Genomic DNA, 21166 nt, shown 5'->3' on the forward strand with positions numbered 1-21166 from the left:
TGTGAGCTTGGCAGTGAAGGGCAGCCACCTGCAGCGGCACCCATGGAGCTGGGGGGTTAAGGGCCTCGCTCAAGGGCCCACAGACGTGACTATTTTGCTGAGATGGGGCTCAAGCCGGTGACCTTCCTTTTATAAGCACAGAGGCTTGTCATATTTTCAGGCATGAATCATGTGTCACGCTTAAAATTAGCCTCAACGCTACATCTCCGGTCACATTTATGCAGCACAAGCAGCAATGGCGATTCCCACCAGTAAAATTCCACCATTGTCAGGGGCCCCAAGGTTTGGGGCCACAAACAGTCATTACACTTGGGGGGGCCCACTGCATGGTGCCCCAGAAACCGCTGCTCACAAAGATTTCTGGCCTCCTCGTGCTTGGTGTGCGGTTAGGGTGAAAACTCGAGTCTACATACGACCCCCCATTAGAAGAAGCAGTTACTGCTTCTTCATGTTCATTTTCAGTCTGCTGGTGCTCAACCTCTCTGTCAATCATTCTATATACAGACTTCCACACCATTTATAATCAAACCCTCCTCATGCATTTAGTTCCTTAATTTTCACTGACCTCGTTTGTATATCAGAATTATTTACAAGTCAGTAGTAATTAAAGCATGAAGTATCAATTGATCTTACAGATATTTATCCTGGTTAGAATTCCTGGGTGCCGAGGGACCTGCTAGAGATTTTGGGCCCCATGAAATAATATCATATTGGGCCCCCAATTCAGACTGATCCAATTAAGTTCAAAATTTTTAGGGCCCCTGTCATTCACAGGCTTTCGATTGTCCCAACTCCCCCCATCTTGAAGACCATCTCAAAGCATCATAGGACAGGGTTTCCCGACCGGATCCCTGGGGGCCCTCAGATCGTCCCCACTTTTGCAAAATGTGAGCTGGGAGGGAGCAAAAACCTGGACTGTCTGGGGGTGTCCGAGGACCAGGCTGCGCACAGGGTGCAAGACTAGAGTGGGATGCCAGTCCACCACAGGGAACAAATATAATTTAGTGATGCCACTTAACCAAAACACATACATTCGGACGGCAGGAGAAGACATGAAAACATACAATTTGCTCACACATAGCAGGGGTGGAGTTTAAGTCACCAACAGGTGTCAGGAAAAAATGTTACTCACTGAGCCTCCTGCAAAACATGAGCTGTTTCAGACAATTATTTGTTTTCCCTGGAAACTCAGTGACATAATAAAATAATTGAGGCCAGAGGACAGGCATGTCTACACACTGCATCACAGTTTTACTTGGCATACAGCCTTTCTGGCTCCACAAAGTTGAAATGCAACTTTACAAGCCATTGAACCACAAATCATAACTTATTTTTATACTGTGAGACATACATTGCTGGGTACTGGATCAATTTTTTCCCCCAGCAATCCGACTTTTTATTTTTTTACAGCTGCTCTGTGTTATGCCAAGTCAAATAAACAAACCGATTCATCGAGGATCCACCGTAAACGATGCATTTAAACAGCCCACGTGCAGAGTGGTACTGTCGCTGATCGACCACTAGGGGGCTACTGCGATAAGTTATAAAAGTCGGTCTGTTACCATGGAGCAAAAGAGCACCTGATTTCCCTCTGACCGTATAAAGTGTTCAGTTGATATTATTTATTAGCAGTTCTGGTTTATCTGTAAAGAATGTACATTCGTACTCGTCCCAAATTATATCATGAAGTCAAAGTGTCCTGGAAAATATTATATATGTATTCGGCGAGATGTAAAGATCTCATATTGCCGGGTGGTTTAAAAAGGAAGTTAGTCTAATTTGATTATTTTAATACATTTCATTGAGAATATAAATGGCATAACATTTGAAAAAAACATCACTGTTATGTCAAAATTAAAATTTAAAAAATGAAGGATAGACGAGCTCACGTTCGGATAAACATGAATGAGCATACGCATCGGGATCGTCATGAATGCCAAAAGCAAAGCAGTCTGTCATGCGGGGGGGGGGGGGGGGGGGGGGGGGGGCGGGGGGGTGGTCTGTTTCAGTACCTGCTCACCTCCGCGGAGTAGCGGAGAATGCAGCAGAGTAGCATCGGGGATTTTCTCTTTTGTAAAACTCCCACATTTCCGTTAAGAATACCCGCGTGGAAATCATCCTAGCTGACCACAAGATAGAGCTGTAACACAACAATCTTTTACATGTTGGAGAGCGATCACCATTGTTGAAAAAGGAGCACTAGTGAGGATTCCACCGAGCTAGTTACGAATGGTCTGAACACCCCCTCCCCGCCCCCCATTTAAATAAGCAAAACCAATTACTGTCACGCGCCCCATAACGACGTTTCTGGATGTTCGACAGTAGTCCCATATGATTATAATAATCCCATAATGCTAATAAACAATTATGCTACTTGTTAGTGCATTTGTGATACTTTACATTAATCGTTATTTTAGAGTGTACTTATTCTACTTAAAATAAAGACCGTACGCCGTGGCCACACTGATCCACGCATCTGCCGCGTAGCTTCTCCGAATGTATTCGGTCATTAAGCGACGCATGACTGTAGTGCTTTTTATTATAAATATGCGGATGGAGTTTCAATTATTGCCAGATGAGAACATTTCCCAGACAGAGGCGCAGGGACCACACAGGCAGGGCAGGCTATGGCAGGGGGCCCCGAGCTGGGAGGGGGCCCCCAAGGACGGCAGATTACATTAAAATGCTTAATTTGTGTATTATGTTTTTCGCAAAAACTGAAAATAAAGGTCTTTTGTTTATTTAATCCTCTTTGATGATATTCATTCAATCTACACGTAACAGTAAAATAAAGGTAATAAATTTTACCATTTTGAGGAGGGGGACCTGGAGGGCCCCAGAGTGCCTAGAATCGTCTCTTTTCTCAGATTTTCACTCCCAATGTCTGTATAGCCCAGTGGGCTATTCTGTGTCAGAGTGTCATAACAGCGTTTTAGATGATTGGTTAAGGCTGTGTTATGGGTGGAGTATTGGGCAGTAATGCGGGCAGTAATGCGAGCAGTAATGCGGGCAGTAATGCGGGCAGAAATGCGGGCAGTAATGTGGGCAGTAATGTGAGCAGTAATGTGGGCAGTAATGTGAGCAGTAATGTGGGCAGTAATGTGAGCAGTAATGTGAGCAGTAATGTGGGCAGTAATGTGAGCAGTAATGTGAGCAGTAATGTGGGCAGTAATGTGAGCAGTAATGTGGGCAGTAATGTGGGCAGAAATGCGGGCAGTAATGTGAGCAGTAATGTGAGCAGTAATGTGGGCAGTAATGTGAGCAGTAATGTGAGCAGTAATGTGGGCAGTAATGTGAGCAGTAATGTGGGCAGTAATGTGGGCAGTAATGTGGGCAGTAATGTGAGCAGTAATGTGAGCAGTAATGTGGGCAGTAATGTGAGCAGTAATGTGAGCAGTAATGTGGGCAGTAATGTGAGCAGTAATGTGGGCAGTAATGTGGGCAGAAATGCGGGCAGTAATGGGGGCAGAAATGCGGGCAGTAATGCGGGCAGTAATGCGAGCAGTAATGTGAGCAGTAATGCGGCCAGTAATGTGAGCAGTAATGCGGGCAGTAATGTGGGCAGAAATGCGGGCAGTAATGTGGGCAGTAATGTGAGCAGTAATGTGAGCAGTCATGTGGGCAGTAATGTGGGCAGAAATGCGGGCAGTAATGCGGGCAGTAATGCGGGCAGAAATGCGGGCAGTAATGCGGGCAGTAATGTGAGCAGTAATGTGAGCAGTAATGCGGCCAGTAATGTGAGCAGTAATGTGGGCAGAAATGCGGGCAGTAATGTGGGCAGTAATGTGAGCAGTAATGTGAGCAGTCATGTGGGCAGTAATGTGAGCAGTAATGCGGGCAGTAATGTGAGCAGTAATGTGGGCAGAAATGCGGGCAGTAATGTGGGCAGTAATGTGAGCAGTAATGCGTCCTGGTGTTTGAAGGTCATAGTGGCTGCTGCTCCTGTGCTAAGGTGACTGAGAAATGTCCCATGTTACTGGCACCACGACATATGTGGATCACCGTGGGCCATCTCTTCGGCCCTGGGAAGCGGGAGAGGGGTTATGGGCTACGCTCGTCATTTCAGTAATTTTCAGTAAATGCCACTTTACCTCATAAATTACAATAAAGTGCATTAACACAGTTATCCCTGATGTAAAATTTCATTAGTATTTGGAATACGGCTACATATTTTTATTAGTTAAGCAAAGGTCAACGAAAACAGAGTCATTTCATATTTGCGGCTTTAATTTCCAGACATCAGGTCCTGCTTTTTGACGTTTGCCTCGTTTCCTCAGCGTTTCACCTCATTAAGTCCGCCACAATCTTCATGGCCGCGAATCGTTCGAGGACTAAGCAGAATATAACCTGAACACGACACCTGCTGTTTTATCACATAATTGGCTGTAAATGTTCACAGTACTTATGACAGCCGACCCCGCGCTCACCTTGACGCTCCTTTCCGCGACCGATTCGTCAAGCTGAGCGCCGACACGCCAGAGTGCTGCAAAGAACAGCGCAGATAATGGCGTAAAACGCAGCTGCAAACATGGATTTAATGCGTTCTGTGTGGGGGATGCGATCAGCGTCAGAGACGGTCATCTAGCCAGCGGGATCAAGCTGTGGGGCTGCGACCTTATCACACGCCGATGCTCTCTGGCGGGGAGGGGGAGGGGGAGGGGTCTTCATTTTCCTTTCAGTCAAGTTGAGGGTGCAGTGTCACTCGAATTAGTCCGCGAATAGTGGGGGACAGCTAACCGATGTCAGCATGGACAACTGGGCTAACTGGGCTAACTGGGCTAACTGGGCTAAGGCCGTCTTCCCGAGTCCGCAGCCGCACAGGCAGGGCTGGACTGGAGTTTTTTTTTTAATTTTTTTGCTGAGCGTGGGGGTGGGGGTAGTGATAAATTTTCCTGATCAGAGGTGGGTCTCCAGCAATAAATTTTGCCGGCCTAAAAACCCATTGGTTTGAAAATGCCTGGAATGCCAGATGGCCAGTCCAGGCTTGCATACCACACAGGTACCGGGTGACAGACGCGCACCTGAGGTATGTTATGTGAGCCTAGGATGGAGAAGCAGCTCGGTCCAGCAGAAGGCAGCGTTTAGCTCGCCTGTCACCATGGAGATAGGCCTGCTCAGCCGTGAGAGTGGACCTTCTGGCCATATGCCTTGTGTGCGATTGTCTTATGCAGGACATCGATGTGAGCATGGTTCCTGGACAGCTGTTTGCTTCACCGCTGGAGTCCGGAAGAATGACAGCACACTTTTGTGCCCCAGCTGATCGACGGCCAGGGCGAGCCACGCAGTCCCAGGCACTGTGAGCTGTGTAACACACTTTGTCCCACCCCTGCTGTCCTGCTGACACCTACAAACCCTCCCCTCACAGACTGAGCGTCCAGTGTAGCGCAGATCACAGTTCAGATGCATCACGGTAAATGAGTTCACCTCGAGGTCACGGGAACGTCGATGCGTTCAATGTGAGCCAACAAGCGCATAACATCAGTTTTATATAATGGTCCTTCATTCTTTCGCTGTGTGTGGAAACAAAAGCTCACGGTCCAAGACAATTGCGAATCACTGGTTAACGGCTGGTTGATCGTTGACCAAAAACGACATTTAATTTCCTAAAATTTTCCGTCACTAATGGTGAAATTTTGATCAGAAATCAGGCAGAAATCTCTCCATCCACTGAGCCCAGACTCCTCAGCCCATCGTGGCCCGGCCCACCCCACAGCTGATGGACCCCTACATCGGTGCCCTATGCACTGCCAGACTAAAAAAAGCCCTTTACAAGATTCACAGAATTCCCGATCAGCTCCCTGGTCAACTTGACTATCTCCAACCTGCTATAAAACTTACAGAAATTATGAATAACCTTTACCAAAAACATATTGCATTAAGATGGAAATCAGACAACAGCAAACCAACTCCCACGTGACAACTTGGAATCAGAAGCTGTATATAACTGGGAAAAGATCAAAACTACAAAACAGCAGTTGCTTATTGACGGGAGAATGCGCCCATGGACAGATACGTTATTCCTCCGTCAACGTTGAACTTTATGACGTATGGAAATGTGATTTTCCTGATGTGTCTCTCTGTACCCCAGGGTCCTCCGCCATTGCTCTCGTTATCGAGTTGCCTTTGGCTTCCTTTGTATCGTGTCTTATCATTTCTTTTTCAGTTTGAAAAAGCAAAACAAAATCTTGAAAACAACAAGCCAGACTGCGTCTTTGAGTCGCCAGCGGTGCTGGAAGGGGGGGGGGGGGGGCGGGGTCCAGAGGGGGCTGCGAGCGTGTTTACACATGTGCACTAAATCACGCTGCTCTGGCGGGTGGCAGGATTGCATGAACATGAGTGACCTGGAAAATCTTGACAGCAACCAGATAAACGGATCCTAAATGGTTGGTTGGGGGTTCAAATCCCACCTCCCTGTTGGCATTTTGTTTTCACGTGTGTTATCTCCAGCTTTCTCTGATAGGTCAAGGATATGCTCTTAATCGGTGTCCTTAAAATGGCCATAGCGCGCGACTGGGTGTGGACTTGCATCCAGTCCTGGGTGCATCGCTGCCTGGACTGAAGTAGCTGTAGGGTGGATGGATACATTGTCAGATTATTTATCACTTTCAAACAGGTATAATTATCTGTTTCAGGGCGCAGGCATCTTGGGAGAAGGCGAGGCTCCTAGAGCCAGACGTAGACTATTGAATGTGGGTTTGAGGGTGACCTTGGGCTCCGGAAAAACAGTCTGCATGAAAATGCGCCTCATTACGTTTGAATTCAAGCCTAAACAATGGAGGCGAGTGCAGTCAGTTAACGGGAGTTTAATACAGATAAGGTAGAATTTAATAGATTATTTAAAAACACTGCAGGAGGAAGCCCACCTGAAAACATGGAAGGTACACAAGCACACACACACACACACACACACACACACACACACACACACACACACACACACGCACATTTGTAATTATATCTTTGTGGGGACTCTCCATTCATTTCTATGAACAAAACCTTAATCCCAACAATGACAGCCTTACCCCCCACCCAGCCCTAACCTTAACCATAAGTAACCAAACATAACACAAGACTTTTTTAGTTTTTTGACTACAGTCACAGATGTTTATAAAATTGAATTCCCCATGTGAGGACTGAAAAAATGGTCCCCATAACATCAAAATAACAGTGTTTTATCATATTTGGTCCCCACAATGTAATGTATACCTGGACCACACACACACACGCACACACACACACACACACACACCTCATGTACACACTGCTCTACCTCCATGTGGAAAGGTCCATTTAGGCAGATTTTTTGCAACATTAGTTATCATGGATCTTAAAAACAAATTATAATCACACAAAGATGTATAAAATGATACAAAACAAAATGAGAAAAAGGCTTTCCAAAAACAGCTAAATGCTGAGTAGTTCTCCCAGTGAAATAATCCTTAGGTCCGGCGCTTAGAGCAGAGCAGCGGAATTATAACTCCCAAATGAGGAGGAATAAATGTAAATGTGTATGATGATGTTTGGTGTATTTGACGCCGCTGGGAGAGAAGGCCCTTCTTCCTGCTGTTTCTCACGCCCGCTTTTTCTGAACTTCGATGAGGGTTTAATTAATGCCAACAGTGGTTTGCCCCTCCCCCCTTTATTGTTAGGTAGTCAGAATATTATGGGGGGGGCGGGGGGGGGGGGGCGGGGTGTTCCTAGAGTGACAGACTGGCCGAAACGGGCGAACGTTCTCCTGACTAACGTGTCCAGCCAGCTGGCAGTTATGGAGATGGCCTGACGTGTGTGTCAGTGTGTGTCAGTGTGTGTCAGTGTGTGTGTGTGTGTGTCAGTGTGTGTCAGTGTGTGTCTGTGTGTGTCAGTGTGTGTCAGTGTGTGTCAGTGTGTGTGTGTGTGTGTCAGTGTGTGTCAGTGTGTGTGTGTGTGTGTCAGTGTGTGTCTGTCGAAACAGAGAATGGAATCAGGGTGACTGGGGGTCTGGGGAAGACGTGGACTCTCCCATATCCAGGGCGAGAGTGGGAGAGACGGAAAACACTGGAATATGTTGAGATAATGGTGAGAGACAGCTGGGAACCGCAACAGAAAGCGTGTCCAAGCAGGTTCCTGACTTACGGACAGCTGACTCAGGCATGTGCAGACTTACACAAAAAGAGCTCTACGTGCTGCATGGAGACACTAACATGAAAAGGTGCCGCACGCCTGTGAGCGGCTTCACGTTTTATCCTGTCATTTTGTTTAACATGAGGGCTTTAGTACATATTGCTTGTATATGTTTGGCTTGTGTGTTTTCTGCTATAAGGTCTCTTGTATGGTATTGGAAGGTAAATCCAAGTTACGTTAAATTTGACTTACGTCAGGATGTGTGGGACACATTACTAATGTCAGTGAAAAACTGCCTGTATTTACAACAAAGATCAGCTCACCAACACCTGTTACCATGTACCATATAGACCATGTACCATACAGACCATGTACCATACAGACCATATACCATACAGACCATGTACCATACAGACAATGTACCATACAGATCATGTACCATACAGATCATGTACCATACTGACCTATACCATACAGACAATGTACCATACAGATCATGTACCATACAGACCATATACCATACAGACCAAATAGCATACAAATCATGTATATTATATTTGCCTGAATATAATGACACTACCTTGTACTGAATAAGTACTTATGGAAGATGTATGGGTGAATCTCATTCGGGGTGAATCTAATCTGGGTGAATCTAATGATATATTATTGCTTCTATATACAATATGAAATGATGAATCACACATTGTTCTTGTGTTTTTTAATCTTTGACTGATTGTGGATTGTGACCTAATCTGCTGGAATGTGTCTCAGGACAGTGATCACGCTGATTAGATGGCAGGGGAGTAGGTGACCTCCGCCGCGTCATGTGGTGTCCTTAGTGCGTCACCGCCGCCTGTTCATCCCGGTGTTCCCATTTTAGGAAAAACAAAAAAAACACTGGCAACGTCGGGATGTCAACTTGATCCTCCACCCCCCAGGTAATGGCGCATTCCGGAGGCACAGCACCCCCTGGTCCCTGCCAGGTGGTCACACCCGTTTGAGAGAGACCCACCCAGTCTGCGTAAGCATGCTCGGTAGATCTGTCTACCTCGCCTTCATGCATCGGGCCTGGGTATTAGGCAGGGCGATGGGGTGTGACCGTCTCAGCAGGAGCCAGGACACTCTCACTGTCCCTCCCTCTCTCCCCTAGGCTAGTGATTTCTGATCCTTTCACGGGTTAAAGAGTCCCTCTGCTCCGTGTTCCCAATAACAGGAAGTAACGGAGCAGTCCATTTTACGGCAGGGGGAAGAAGACAGCCGCGTTGCTCCCTCTGGCTGGGACTCCGCGGAGCGGCTCCTCGTGGAAGCGGCCAGCCCAGTCTCCCGTGACGAGCCTTCCGACCTAGAAAAAGGGCAACGTCAGAACCATAGGGGGAGAAAGAGCCAATGACAGTGGGGGAGAGTGATGTAACATGCGCATTACCCTGAATAAACCGCACACTAAAACGAGAGCCCCACCTGTGCGAAAATGCAGGAGCACAGGATGTCAAAACACGTGGCTAAACGCATCCATGTTAGATGTATTTCTGTGACGCCTTGCAGAATGGCGTCTGCAGCAGTGGGAGCGATAACACCGGCCATGCAAACGACATAACGGCAATTAGAACAATCAAGGACTCAGGAGAGTCACGGAAGGCCGCTTCCAGAAATCCCTGCCTGCACTTAACTGCTTGGAATCACATCGTGGGGAAAATTACCCCCCCCCCCAACCCCCCAATGGTTTCTTCTGTAGACGCCTTCGGGAGGAAGCCGTACTGAAAGCCGTGTGTAGGTGGTTAAAGTCTATCCATAATCTTTGCCTACCCTGTAATTATGCGTGCAATTGAGTCGGCCCGGCTTTCTGCTGCTCGCAATTTGCAGCTTGAATTTGTTTCCGTCTTAAAGGTCACGGCTGTTCCGTAGAGGAAAAGAGGCTTATTCATCTTCCCACAGGTCCTGAAGAAACGCTTACAAGCGGTTAATGACAGGTGTGAGTGATTCTGTAGTTTTGGCATAGTGGGGTTTTATTATGACACGGATCACTTACGATCTGAAGACGACACTATAAGTAGCTAATTTACAAACCAAAAGATGTACAGAACAAAAGAAAGCATGTAAACATGTTTATGTCTGTCTTTCAGAATTTTAACTGTCTTTTCTTGACGTAAGTATATATTATATGAACATATAGACGTTTTATTGCTACCTAACTGATTCCAAATGCCTTTTATGAGATGCAGTTCAAATAAAATGTAAGACATTCTCCATCCGTCTTCCGGAACCTTTTATCCGGCACACGGTGGCCGTGCGTCTGACCCTGTCCCAGAGTCCTCAGGTCACATGACTCGGGTCGCCCTGGATGGAGTACCAGTCAGTGACTGGGCACAGGCACTCACATGACCGGTGGAAAAACCAGCATAACTGAAATCAACATCATTCTTCTTAATACGTGGCCAGTGCATTTCTGATCAGAGATTATCGGCATGCCAGCTCATTTGCCCCAGTGTTCCCATCATTCCCAGTAAGGAAACACGTAGGCGTAACTTGACATTTTGATAGTCACTTTTTGCACACTTATCTCTTCGTGACTCGTCTTCCTTCTCCCCGCATCCACAGCTCTGAAGCCCCCTCCCCCTTTTAATGGCGGCAGATAGAGGGCCCCCCCCCCCAGGGAACCAGTTTTAAAGGTGAACCTCAAGATGGATTTCGGCTCAGAAATGGCGAGATGGTCGAGGTTTCAGGCCACGGTGAACTGGGGGGCTCCTGCTTCCGGGGAGCTTGTTAAAACACCAGCAGGCCTTTGCTCCCCCAGTAGTGCTGTCTGTGTTTATTACAGTTGGGGCTCATTGTATTGGGGCTTAAATGGAGGTGAGGAGCAGATTTCTCTTATTTCCACTTTTATTCTCGCTCTGTCTCTTCCTCCGATGCACACAGACACAGGCGATTGGCTGTCTTCTCTAAATTGACTTCAGCTGGACGTCTCAAACTTCAGAATTACTGACCGGGGGAACGGCTTGTCAGCTGGGGGAATGTTTCAAAGACATTTTTCAGCCAAGATGGTCTTTTCAAACACACACACACACACACACACACACACACACACACACACACACACACACACACATTTCAGTACGGTTCAGGACTCAAAGCAAGTCGGACGCTACGCTACGCTAACCCGCTAATCCCCAAGTCTGGATCCGCGACTCCTTTTAATAAACACTTCCCCGGTTGTCCCAGGCATAAAGCAGGGCATGGGCTTCCCGTGAAGGAAGCATGGATGTGGGAATCGCAGCGTATTTTGGCGAAGCTGCTCTTTCCGAACGTTTCAGAATCCAGTTTAATCGATACAAACTACACTTCTACTATCCATTTGCAAACCACCCCCTTCATTATACACAAACACTATAATTGAACACACTAAGGGGGGGAATCCCGCAAATATTTACCAATGCACTACTGAGAGTTATATCAGGGTGGTGATGTGGGGGGGGTTGTGGCAGCAGAATAAATAAAGTGTGCTGTGTTTCTGGTAGAGTATTCCGGTGACAGTGACCCTCCCTGTCTTTAAAAAGCCCCAGCCGATCCTCACCAGTACTTTTGTATTGTTGATCGAGGTTTATGTTTATCTGGAATTAAACGCATGAGGATCACATTTCGCGTAAACAAATCAACATTGTCGCTGTTGCTATGGAAATGTTCCTGGATAAATGAATGTCTGAATGAGCAGAAATAATTTAAAAACCACACCAGTAGCAGCAGTCCTCCCTATAATCCATGTATTAGCCAGACTGGGAATGCAGACTGGAATATCGTCGGTTAATTGGGATCATAAGATTTAGGGTGGTTGTAATGCGCGTGCATTGCTGTGTGTTTATGTTTTCAGCTTTAGTGCATTTACATTTTCACAAACTGTGCATGTAGCTTGTTTGTTTGTTATGCACTTTGTCAAATATCTGTATTTGTGTCATTACGTCTGTGCAACTATCATCTGCATGTGTACGGGAATCTGGGAAATGGGAGGACAAATATTCATCATTTTCTTGCATTTTCTTATGTATTGTATTGTTAAAGTCTCCTTTGGTTTGTTCTCTACTGCTATTTATCTTCTGACTCTTCTGACAAATACCGATCTCTGGTGTGGGATCAGTCTTATCTTATCTTATCTATCTTATCTTATCTTATCTTATCTCATCTCATCTCATCTCATCTCATCTCATCTTATGTCATCTTATCTTATCTTATCTTATCTTATCTTATCTTATGTCATCTTATCTTATCTTATCTCATCTTATGTCGTCATCTCATCTCATCTTATCTTATTTTATCTTATGTCATCTTATCTTATCTTGTCTTATCTTATGTCATCTCATCTCATCTCATCTCATCTCATCTCATCTTATCTTCATCCAGTGAGTCACCCCGGCATATGTGCAATATATCCTATTTATATCAATAGCTGTCTATTCCTTTACCTGTCTAATGTAAAATGTCTTGCATTTACTCTCATATTCATCCACCTATTTTTTGCCATCTCTATATGTTATACTTATTTATTATTGTACAGGAAGTACTGTATGTGGCAGTATATTTTTGGTTGTGTAGTCTGTAGTCTGTAGTCTGCAGTCTGTAGTCACAAACACTTTCCTTTGGGATAATAAAAGTTTTCTGATTCTGATTGCTGTGGGGGGGTTAAGTTTTAATTCCCTGAAAACTGGAGAGTCCTCAAAAACACAAGGATACATACGCATGCTTGTGTGTGTACGTATGTGCGCACATGTTCGTCTTCGCAAGTGTACATGCTCTGGGAATTGTGGGTAAAACTGGCACAGCAGAGAGACAAGCATCCTTCCGAGAGACAGAGAATGACGGAAAGGAATCGTTCAAGGAAGTCAGCTCAGCACGGACTGGCCGCGGGGTCCGCAGTGCAGGGCGCATAAAATAGGCCAAGTTCTGGTGTAGAAACACGTGCCAGGAGCCCTGGACCGAAGCCGTTGATCGTAGGTGACGACAGCAGCAAAAACATATTATTTAGCGATCACTTTAATTAGAGTAGTTTAACCATTTTATTTTGTTTTCATCAATCAACATTCTGTCTTTGAAGGAACAAGCTACTATCAACAGGGGTGTATGGACCAGCAGAGATGGGGGAGACGTGCACCCCCAAATATTGATTTGCCTTAATACTCCTCCAAATAAATGGACTTCGGTATTTAAATTATTAAGGCGCGTAACCCCAAAGTCAAACTTTCTCTTACACCATTAATAATTAACAGAATGAATCCAATTGACTTCAGCTATGCTGCTGTATGTATGATACGTAGGAAACACGCCCTAAGGGACACTTTGGCATCTCGGAATTCATTCCGGTGTGTCTTTGCGTCTCATACTGTCTGCTCATTGCCGACTCATCTAGGTGAGCGGTGGATTGGGGGGGGGGTTTCTTCAGAGAGTACAGGCTGACCTATTTATTAGCTCCGCTGTTCGTTTTCGGAGTCATTAGCCACCAGTTTTAATTCGCCGCCTTATTGATCTGGAGCTGCTGTGTCTGAATGGCCGTAACCGTTTGAGAGGAAACAGGACTGAGGCTATCTGGGTTAATTACCCCGCTGAGCAGCCCAGTGCTTCCCATCTGCAAGGAGCTCCTCTGCCTGTCTCTGACTGTCCGGACATGCCAACCTTCAGTCTGAGACCACCTGGCGGTCCGTCAGACACATTTATACAGGAGTGCATTGCTGCAAATCCATTCTAATCTAAATGCCTACATTTGTATTAGTATTAATAAAAATATGTTACTCAAAGTGCATCAGTCAGTATGCATGCATGTATTTTTTATATTTTAGTCAATTCTTTTTTCCAAAGAGACATTCTTTTTGTTAAGTAGGGTCAACCAGTCCGTGGACCAATTGAGGGTTAAGGGCCTTGCTGAAGGGTCCAGTGATGTGAACCAGTGACCCCCCCCGATAACATACACGGTGTTCCAACCCACCGAGCCACACGCTGCACCTCATATCATGAAATATCCGATGAAAGCATGAATATTTTTTTGCCCATGGTGCTGGAGGAGAATGTAGGCTCGCAGATTTGGAATTTAGCAAAACTAGTGGACAAGTGTGTTCAACTGGTTGAGAATTAACACTGCATATTATTGTTTGGGTGCTGCCAATTCATTACTGGCGATTTAAGAAGGTATATATTGTCCGCAGGAACGTGTTTGCAGTAATGCAGTGGTTTTTGCAGTTTTATAGTTTGGGTCTAGTAGTTGAAGGTGCCCTTAGTGGGCTCTGTATGCAATAAGCATAGAAAGTAGTTTAGTGGATAGAGACACTACCTCAGCCTAAAGTTATCTGGTTCATGTCTTTGGAGGACACTGCTGTTTGTACCCTTGAGGGGAGCTAGGTCATTGCGCCACTAAATATTCAGTCACACAAAGCATAAAATGGCAGGAAAATTTTGCGAAACAGTCGATTAAACACAGAAATAAGAATAATTTTTGGAAGGCGTTAGTTTAAAATTTTAAACTTTCTTTTTAAATTTAAATTTTTAACTGTGGAGTGGCGCAATTTTTGTAGTGTTCTGTAGGTGGCAGCAGTGGTGTGTAAGGCCTATCTGAGAGGCACGACGTAATTCAGGCCCCCCAAGTGAGCTACAGCACTTTCTGGTCACTCTTACTGGAGCCTAAAGCTTATCCCCTTCACTGCCTCACTTGTTACCACTGCCCCTCATTGCCCCTCCTACAATAAGATCGCTTTGTTTACCTCCGGTCCAGCGGTAGGGTGTGCGTCCGCAGGATCGGCTCACATTTCTCCAATGGCCTTCTTCCACGGGTAGCCTGCTCTCCACACTCCTTTGCTCAAATGCGTGTCAGAGAATATCAGAGCGTGACAAAAATTTCTATCGATGCTGACTTTGAGTTATAGTTCACCCCCCCCCCCCCCCCCAATCATTAAATGGCAATTTTTGAGGGTCAATGCTATGACATTGATTTATTCGCTGCAGGCATGGGTGCATTTGGAGAGGAAATCATCACGACGTGGGGGGACTGCATTCAAAAACAAGCGTTTTGCTTTCGGGACAAGATGGAGATAAGCTAGCTGTCTGGGCAATAGTCCATTATGATCATTAAAGATTCTCTTGCACTTCTGTGTGAGCAGAACTAAGCAAGTGTGGAACCTCTAAAGAACTCATATCATACCATGTAGTTCTGCCCCCCCCCCCCCCCGTCATCACCAGAGTGATAAGGGTGGGGGATTACCAAACAGTGTTTTGTCTTGGCTTTCCTCACTGAGTCCTACTCGAAGCTTTCACATCAGCTTAACTAACCTCAAAGAATGTATGACCAATCGTATCTGCTGCTTCATGCCAATCCACACAATCATGGGTGATAGGTTATCACTGTCGGATCTATTTCCTTAAACATACCAGGAGAACTTAGAATATGACATATTAATGAATTCTTTAATAATAAATCGTCCTTCATCCATCAGTCAGCGATGTATTGTAGTGACCATAATTACGCAGTAAGAATACAATCCTTTAATTCATCATTACGGTCCTACCTTGAAGCACCTCTTCCACATTTAATTATGATGTCTGCCTTTCTTACTGGCTTTATTAATAATTCATCACCCCAAACCCAGACATGCTGGTGAACAGCTCTCTCAGATCAATGAAGGAGTGAAAGGGTGAGTGAGTCTTGTTTTGTGTGAGAACGAGAAACGAAAAGAATAATTACGCTTGGTGCAGACACATGTTGCATTAGGTGAGGTCAAAGTGCACATCAAACTATTTTTTTTGGGATGTTTTATGTCGTCGGCTTGGTCTCGCTTCTCACCAGGGCTGTGCAGATACTTTTTGAAGGGCAGGTGCTCAAAGCTTAAAATGGGGCCCCCAGTTGCTTTAAAGTTCACACTCAAGTTCACATGAAATAGCTCGGGCAAAAAGGGCCCCCAACCCCCCTACCCTGCATGCACCTGCTTCTCTCAGACTATTGCTATGGGTGGTTACAGCCCTGTGAATAGTTTACATCATAGCGCCATCAAACGCAATAAAACGCAAAAAGAACGTGTTCAGTTCACCAGGCGGGGAGGCCCATTATGCAGGCCAATCAGGAAGTGTCTGGAGGTCACCTGACTGCTCCAATGAAACACAATGGGCAGTCAGAGAGAAAATATTACATATTATGTAATTTCCATTACCTGCTCAGAGTTTCCAACAATGAAGCTGCTGCTTTCTCTGATCCCTTATCAGATCAGCATTATACCCACGCGCAAGATCCTTCCTGCTCGGCGAACCAGCTCTCCTGCGGATGAATTATTGCAAAGAAATGTGGGAATATCTCCCCTAAGCTCCACACCCCCTTCTCCAGTGCGTTCTTGGCACGGGAGGGGGGGGGGGGGGTGAATTTGGACTCCAAAGGCACCACACCTGCCCTGGAAGTCACCCAGACTGGCCGACCGATCCCTCGGGGTAAACTAGCAGCGAAAAATTACATTAAATGGAGCTCGTAAAAGTATTAACAAGATCTCTTCACACGCATATGTTTGGTCAGCTGTAGGTTTGGGTTTTATACGGAGGTCTGTTCGTGGTTTATAACATTCCATATGCTTAACCCCACAATATGTATTGGTCTCTTTTTTAGATCGAGTTGCATTTCTTTTTGCTGAATGACTGCACTGCCTAGATGACTTTGCCAAGTCCCCCCCCCCCAGCCCAGTCGTCTCTATGAAAGCTCAACCCGTTAAATCCCCTATCCAGACCACAACCTCAAACCTCAATGGCTGAAGTGGGCAGCAAGTCTCCACCATCAAACCACAGCATCTTTGTATTTTATTCTGTCATTTTTACAAGATGGCAAAGGCCGTACGCCGGGCGTGATATCAGCCCAGAAAAACTCCGGGAATGTCTGAGTTTTCATGATACTTGCAGTTGTTTTCATTGTTAGAAAAATCTCGTTTTATACAATAACATCTTTCACCTTTAAACCCCTCCCTCTGCCCGTCATATTTCTGGGAGCGTTGTGCTAATTTGCAGCTTATTCGGTGGAAAATGTCAGTGGCAAACAGCAGCATGTCTGATGAACAGGTGAGTTTTGTTATCGTTTGACCTTTATCAAGTTGATTGCAATGTTCAAAAACCGAGATGCTGTTTGCCCTCGATTGTAAATTACAGTCTTCTTCGCCGAAATCAGAGAATCCGTTACATTATCATATTTTAACCCCATATAGTGTGGGTGTGTGTCTTGGTATCCTTATCCTCCAATGATGGTTTGCGATGGATGGTGCTCCTACCTTTAAGCAAAACCTCTGTAGAATCAATTGCCAGGGAGGCAGGAAGCTGGCAAACTTGCTAACCAAGTCTCGTTAGCTGAAAGAGACTCGTGAAACCAAGAATGTGAATTAGTTAGAGGGCAGCCGGGGATTCGATAATAATACCAGTGTCCTTGACAAGCTCTCGGACATTATCTTTGCCTGCTTGCACATAGGAACACAGGGCAGCAGAGGAGAGAGACAGCTAAGGGAATCTTTTCATTCACATTTGTGTCAATCTCAGTATGGAAGCTTTACGTCGTTATTTTTAAGTTGATTGCGTGTCACTTCCTGTCATCTTTGAAGGTGAAATGAGCACCCAGTGAATGACCTTCAGCGCATGAACACGCGCCACTCTTCTTAAAATGTACATTTAGCAACATCTGGTGGAAACCAAACTCGATTTGCTAAAGACGTCACATCACGTCGGTTCCTTATCTGTATCAACTCCTGTTCCTGTCGTCATCCTAATTACACGACCACGTATTCAATCCTAGCACCCGTTCGATACCTTTATAACCGTGTTCTTCAAACCGCCTACTTGTGTTTGCCTTTGGAATGGAATGGAGCTGCAGGAAGGGAGATGATCAAGTTAGAGGAGATAAGGGTGCCGGTCTACCAAGGATGCAGACTCCTGCTCTCATTTATCTGTCAGAAGAATAATTAATGCTTGACACGCTGTGCCGTTTTTGTCCAGAGCAATTGGCCAGCAGTGAAATGAAAGCAGATGAGATCTCTGATAAGAAAGCAATGACCTTCCTCAATCCATGAATTAAAGAGAGAGTTTTAGACTAACGCCAACGCTGCTCAAAGGAGCAATAAAATAATCCGCAAGGGAAATTACAACAAAGGAAAGATTCATCTTCTATGCCTGTTCTTGCTACTTTTCTGATCATGTGAGCCTGAAGTCTATTTCTTAGATGGTTAATCCTTTGATAAACTGTCCCAATGTGAAACCGCTCAGCGACGATCTTTTTGATCCCGGATGAGTTGGCACCATTCAAAGCCTTGTCTTGCAAAGTAAATTCCCATCTAGTGTATTGAAGTGTGATTTCCACTTAACTCTAATCGTCATATAGACACTTTGCGAAGTGCACGTTCTCTATAAGTTTAAATCAATGTGCATGTAAGGGTGTGAGCCCTAACTACAGTATACTTCAGCTAAACAAGTAGGAAGCCCAACACAGGTATGTGAGGGAGGAACAGGGAGAGTATTTGTTTACAAGGAAGAATGAAATTCATTTCGACATCCACATATGGGAAAACCTGTAAGGATTCCAAAAAGGATAGTCAGCTCCTGGGATGAGCTAGAGTGGAGTTTTTTTTTTTTTGCTTTGGGAAGAGGGGAGGTCAATGTAGGGCTGTGTCTTCTACTGGCGGTAATAAGACAGAGGTGAAGTGAATGAAGGTACCCATCAGCCGACTCTGGCCCCCTCCAGGACCCCCGTACCTTCACCCCTTAAAACCTCTTTGCAGGACTGGAGTGGCTCTAGCTCTTCTGCTTGTGAAACTAAAAGCACTCAGTGGGTCGTCTAGTCGAAAAGTTCTAGTACTTTCAAAATATCTGCAGAATAATCAGATTGAAAATGACATTAAATTAACAAAATGACATTTTTACCACATGCGGAAAGTTCAAACACATACTGGAAGTATTTCTAAAAGATTCCTTTACTTAAGGGAATTATGCCAAAGCAATTGATTTGAAATTGTCTGCCATCCAGATGGGGTGAGGATGTGATTATGTTCGCTTTAACGGTATGATAATGGGAATGGATTTGATGTTTAACTTCCTGTTCTTTTCAGTGTTGTGCTGTAATTAAAGTCGGAGAAGTTGTAGACGTCCTCCAAGCTTCTGCACCCGGGGTAAAGATTCCTCGAATTTCGGAGCATGGCGGATTGATTGTCACGTCACCCCCTCCCTCTCAGCAGCAACAAGGCCTGCGGCTGCTGATTGATCCCGGGGTGGGGGCTCGTCTTCTGTGCCGCTGATGGAAACGTGGGCAGGACGGGGCATTCGTGCATTTACTCATTCAGGCACCGTCGCCCGATTACTCACAGTGGACATGAAGATAATGTAAGTGACGCACGGATGCCTGCTTGTGTCCTTGACAGCGGGAATGTCTGCAATGTGGTATTTGCCTCACTTGTAGGATTCTTTGGACCAAAGCGTTTGCTAAATATGCAAGATGTGAATGTTTACACTTCTTTACTAGGCCAGTTGACACAAGACACACACATGCTTTGGTTTGACTTGATGATTTGCATGAAATAAATGCAGTCCACGCGATGCAAACGGCGCCCCCTGTCTGAGACAAAGGGTAAGACGATGGCCTGTCATGTTGTCCAATGCAGGGGTCTAACTCAGTCATGGTACCAAAATTACACCGAACCTAAAATGAAGGTTTGTACCGAACAGCGAATATTGTGCACCATTACTCCCCCTATTCCGGGGACATTGTTAACAAAATATCAAAATAATTCCATGGGGTGTAACAAAGTCGTGCTCCGGGCCGGGTGTGGCTCACGGATAATGGGTTTGACATATGCGGCCTGTTGGGTCGACCAGCACTGAATGAGTAACTGTTCCCTGTCAGCCACAATAGTATCAGTTATAAACACGGGCAATTAAGGGGCTGATCATGTGCTACGTCTCCTTCACAAAGGAGGTGTCTGCGCTGCCACTGCCGTCTGCGCTGCCACTGCCGTCTGCGCTGCCACTGCCGTCTGCGCTGGGGGAGTCAGGGGTTTGTGTCACATTTCTATACGTCTCTGGCTCCTTTTCTCTGCCCCCCCGTGCCGCCAGCCTGCCGATTCATAACCGCATCTTTGTTCATTCTGTGATCATTCTGACTATTTCAGATCCCTCATCATCCCCCCCCCCCCCGCCCCCCCCCCCCCGCCCATGAGGCAATGCAGCTCTCATGATTTTTGGGTTTTCTTTGTATTGTGGGGGCCTCAGCCCAAGTTGCCGTCTGCCCCCGAAACCTTCAGCATGAGCCCCACAGTCGTGGCCAAGTCTCCCTGCCCCCGATTACAGCACAGTGCTGGATGTTACGCTGCACGTAAGACGCTGATGTTTTTCTCGGCTCGGATTCAGAAACTTGTAAAGGAGGAATGAACAGGTGAAGATGCCGGCAGCCTGAACAAATCAGGGCAAGAAAAGCCTGATCGTGTTTATTTTACTAGACATAAAGACGGCAGCAGAGTTTTACCAATGAAATTGCCACACCGTGTGAAGCAGAAATATATATATGCATGTTATAGATATATGGATTTTTTAAAAGTTTTTATTTTTAATGGAATAGGGCCTGTTTAACTGTTTGTTGACTTTAATGCTAGTTTTAAAAGATGCGTAAACTGGTTTTGAAAGCTATAAATCTTACATGCGCTACTGTGTTTCTCTTTAAAAGAAGTTCTGAAGGTAATATTTCATGGTGATCATAAAAATTCAATTTACCCTCCCCTCCCCCCACCCCATTTTATGGGTTCAGGGGGGGATTCTCCTGACAGTGTGAGGCTGTGCATGTTGCATCACTTCCTGCGTCACGACGCTCTGGAATTCTGAGCAGATGAATTATTTTCGGAGTACCTTGTTCAGGGGAGGGTTGGCCTCCCTGGCACAGTGATCCAAAGGGAGCGCGGACAGAAAAAAAGGGGGGAGGGAGAGAGAGAGAGAGAGAGAGAGAGAGAGAGAGAGGGAGAGAACACGGTGCGCTGTGATGTGGTCCGTATTACCGCGATCTCTGCCGCTTGAAAGCCGATACGAAGTCGCGGCTGGAATC

General features: G+C 45.7%; 1 protein-coding gene across 1 annotated transcript; it reads left to right on the forward strand.

Moving 5' to 3' along the window:
* The first annotated feature begins 2957 nt into the window (after window positions 1–2957).
* LOC125719300 (circumsporozoite protein-like) lies at window positions 2958–3956 on the forward strand. Its single transcript, XM_048993957.1, has one exon. It carries the CDS (start codon window positions 2958–2960, stop codon window positions 3954–3956), a length of 999 nt encoding a protein of 332 aa, XP_048849914.1.
* Window positions 3957–21166: the final 17210 nt, after the last annotated feature.

Source organism: Brienomyrus brachyistius, chromosome 23 (genome assembly GCF_023856365.1).
Source record: "Brienomyrus brachyistius isolate T26 chromosome 23, BBRACH_0.4, whole genome shotgun sequence".
In the NCBI taxonomy this organism is placed as follows: Eukaryota; Metazoa; Chordata; class Actinopteri; order Osteoglossiformes; family Mormyridae; genus Brienomyrus; species Brienomyrus brachyistius.

Coding starts and splice junctions, on each gene's coding strand:
- LOC125719300 (XM_048993957.1), top strand. CDS start 2,958: ATGGGTGGAGTATTGGGCAGTAATGCGGGCAGTAATGCGAGCAGTAAT.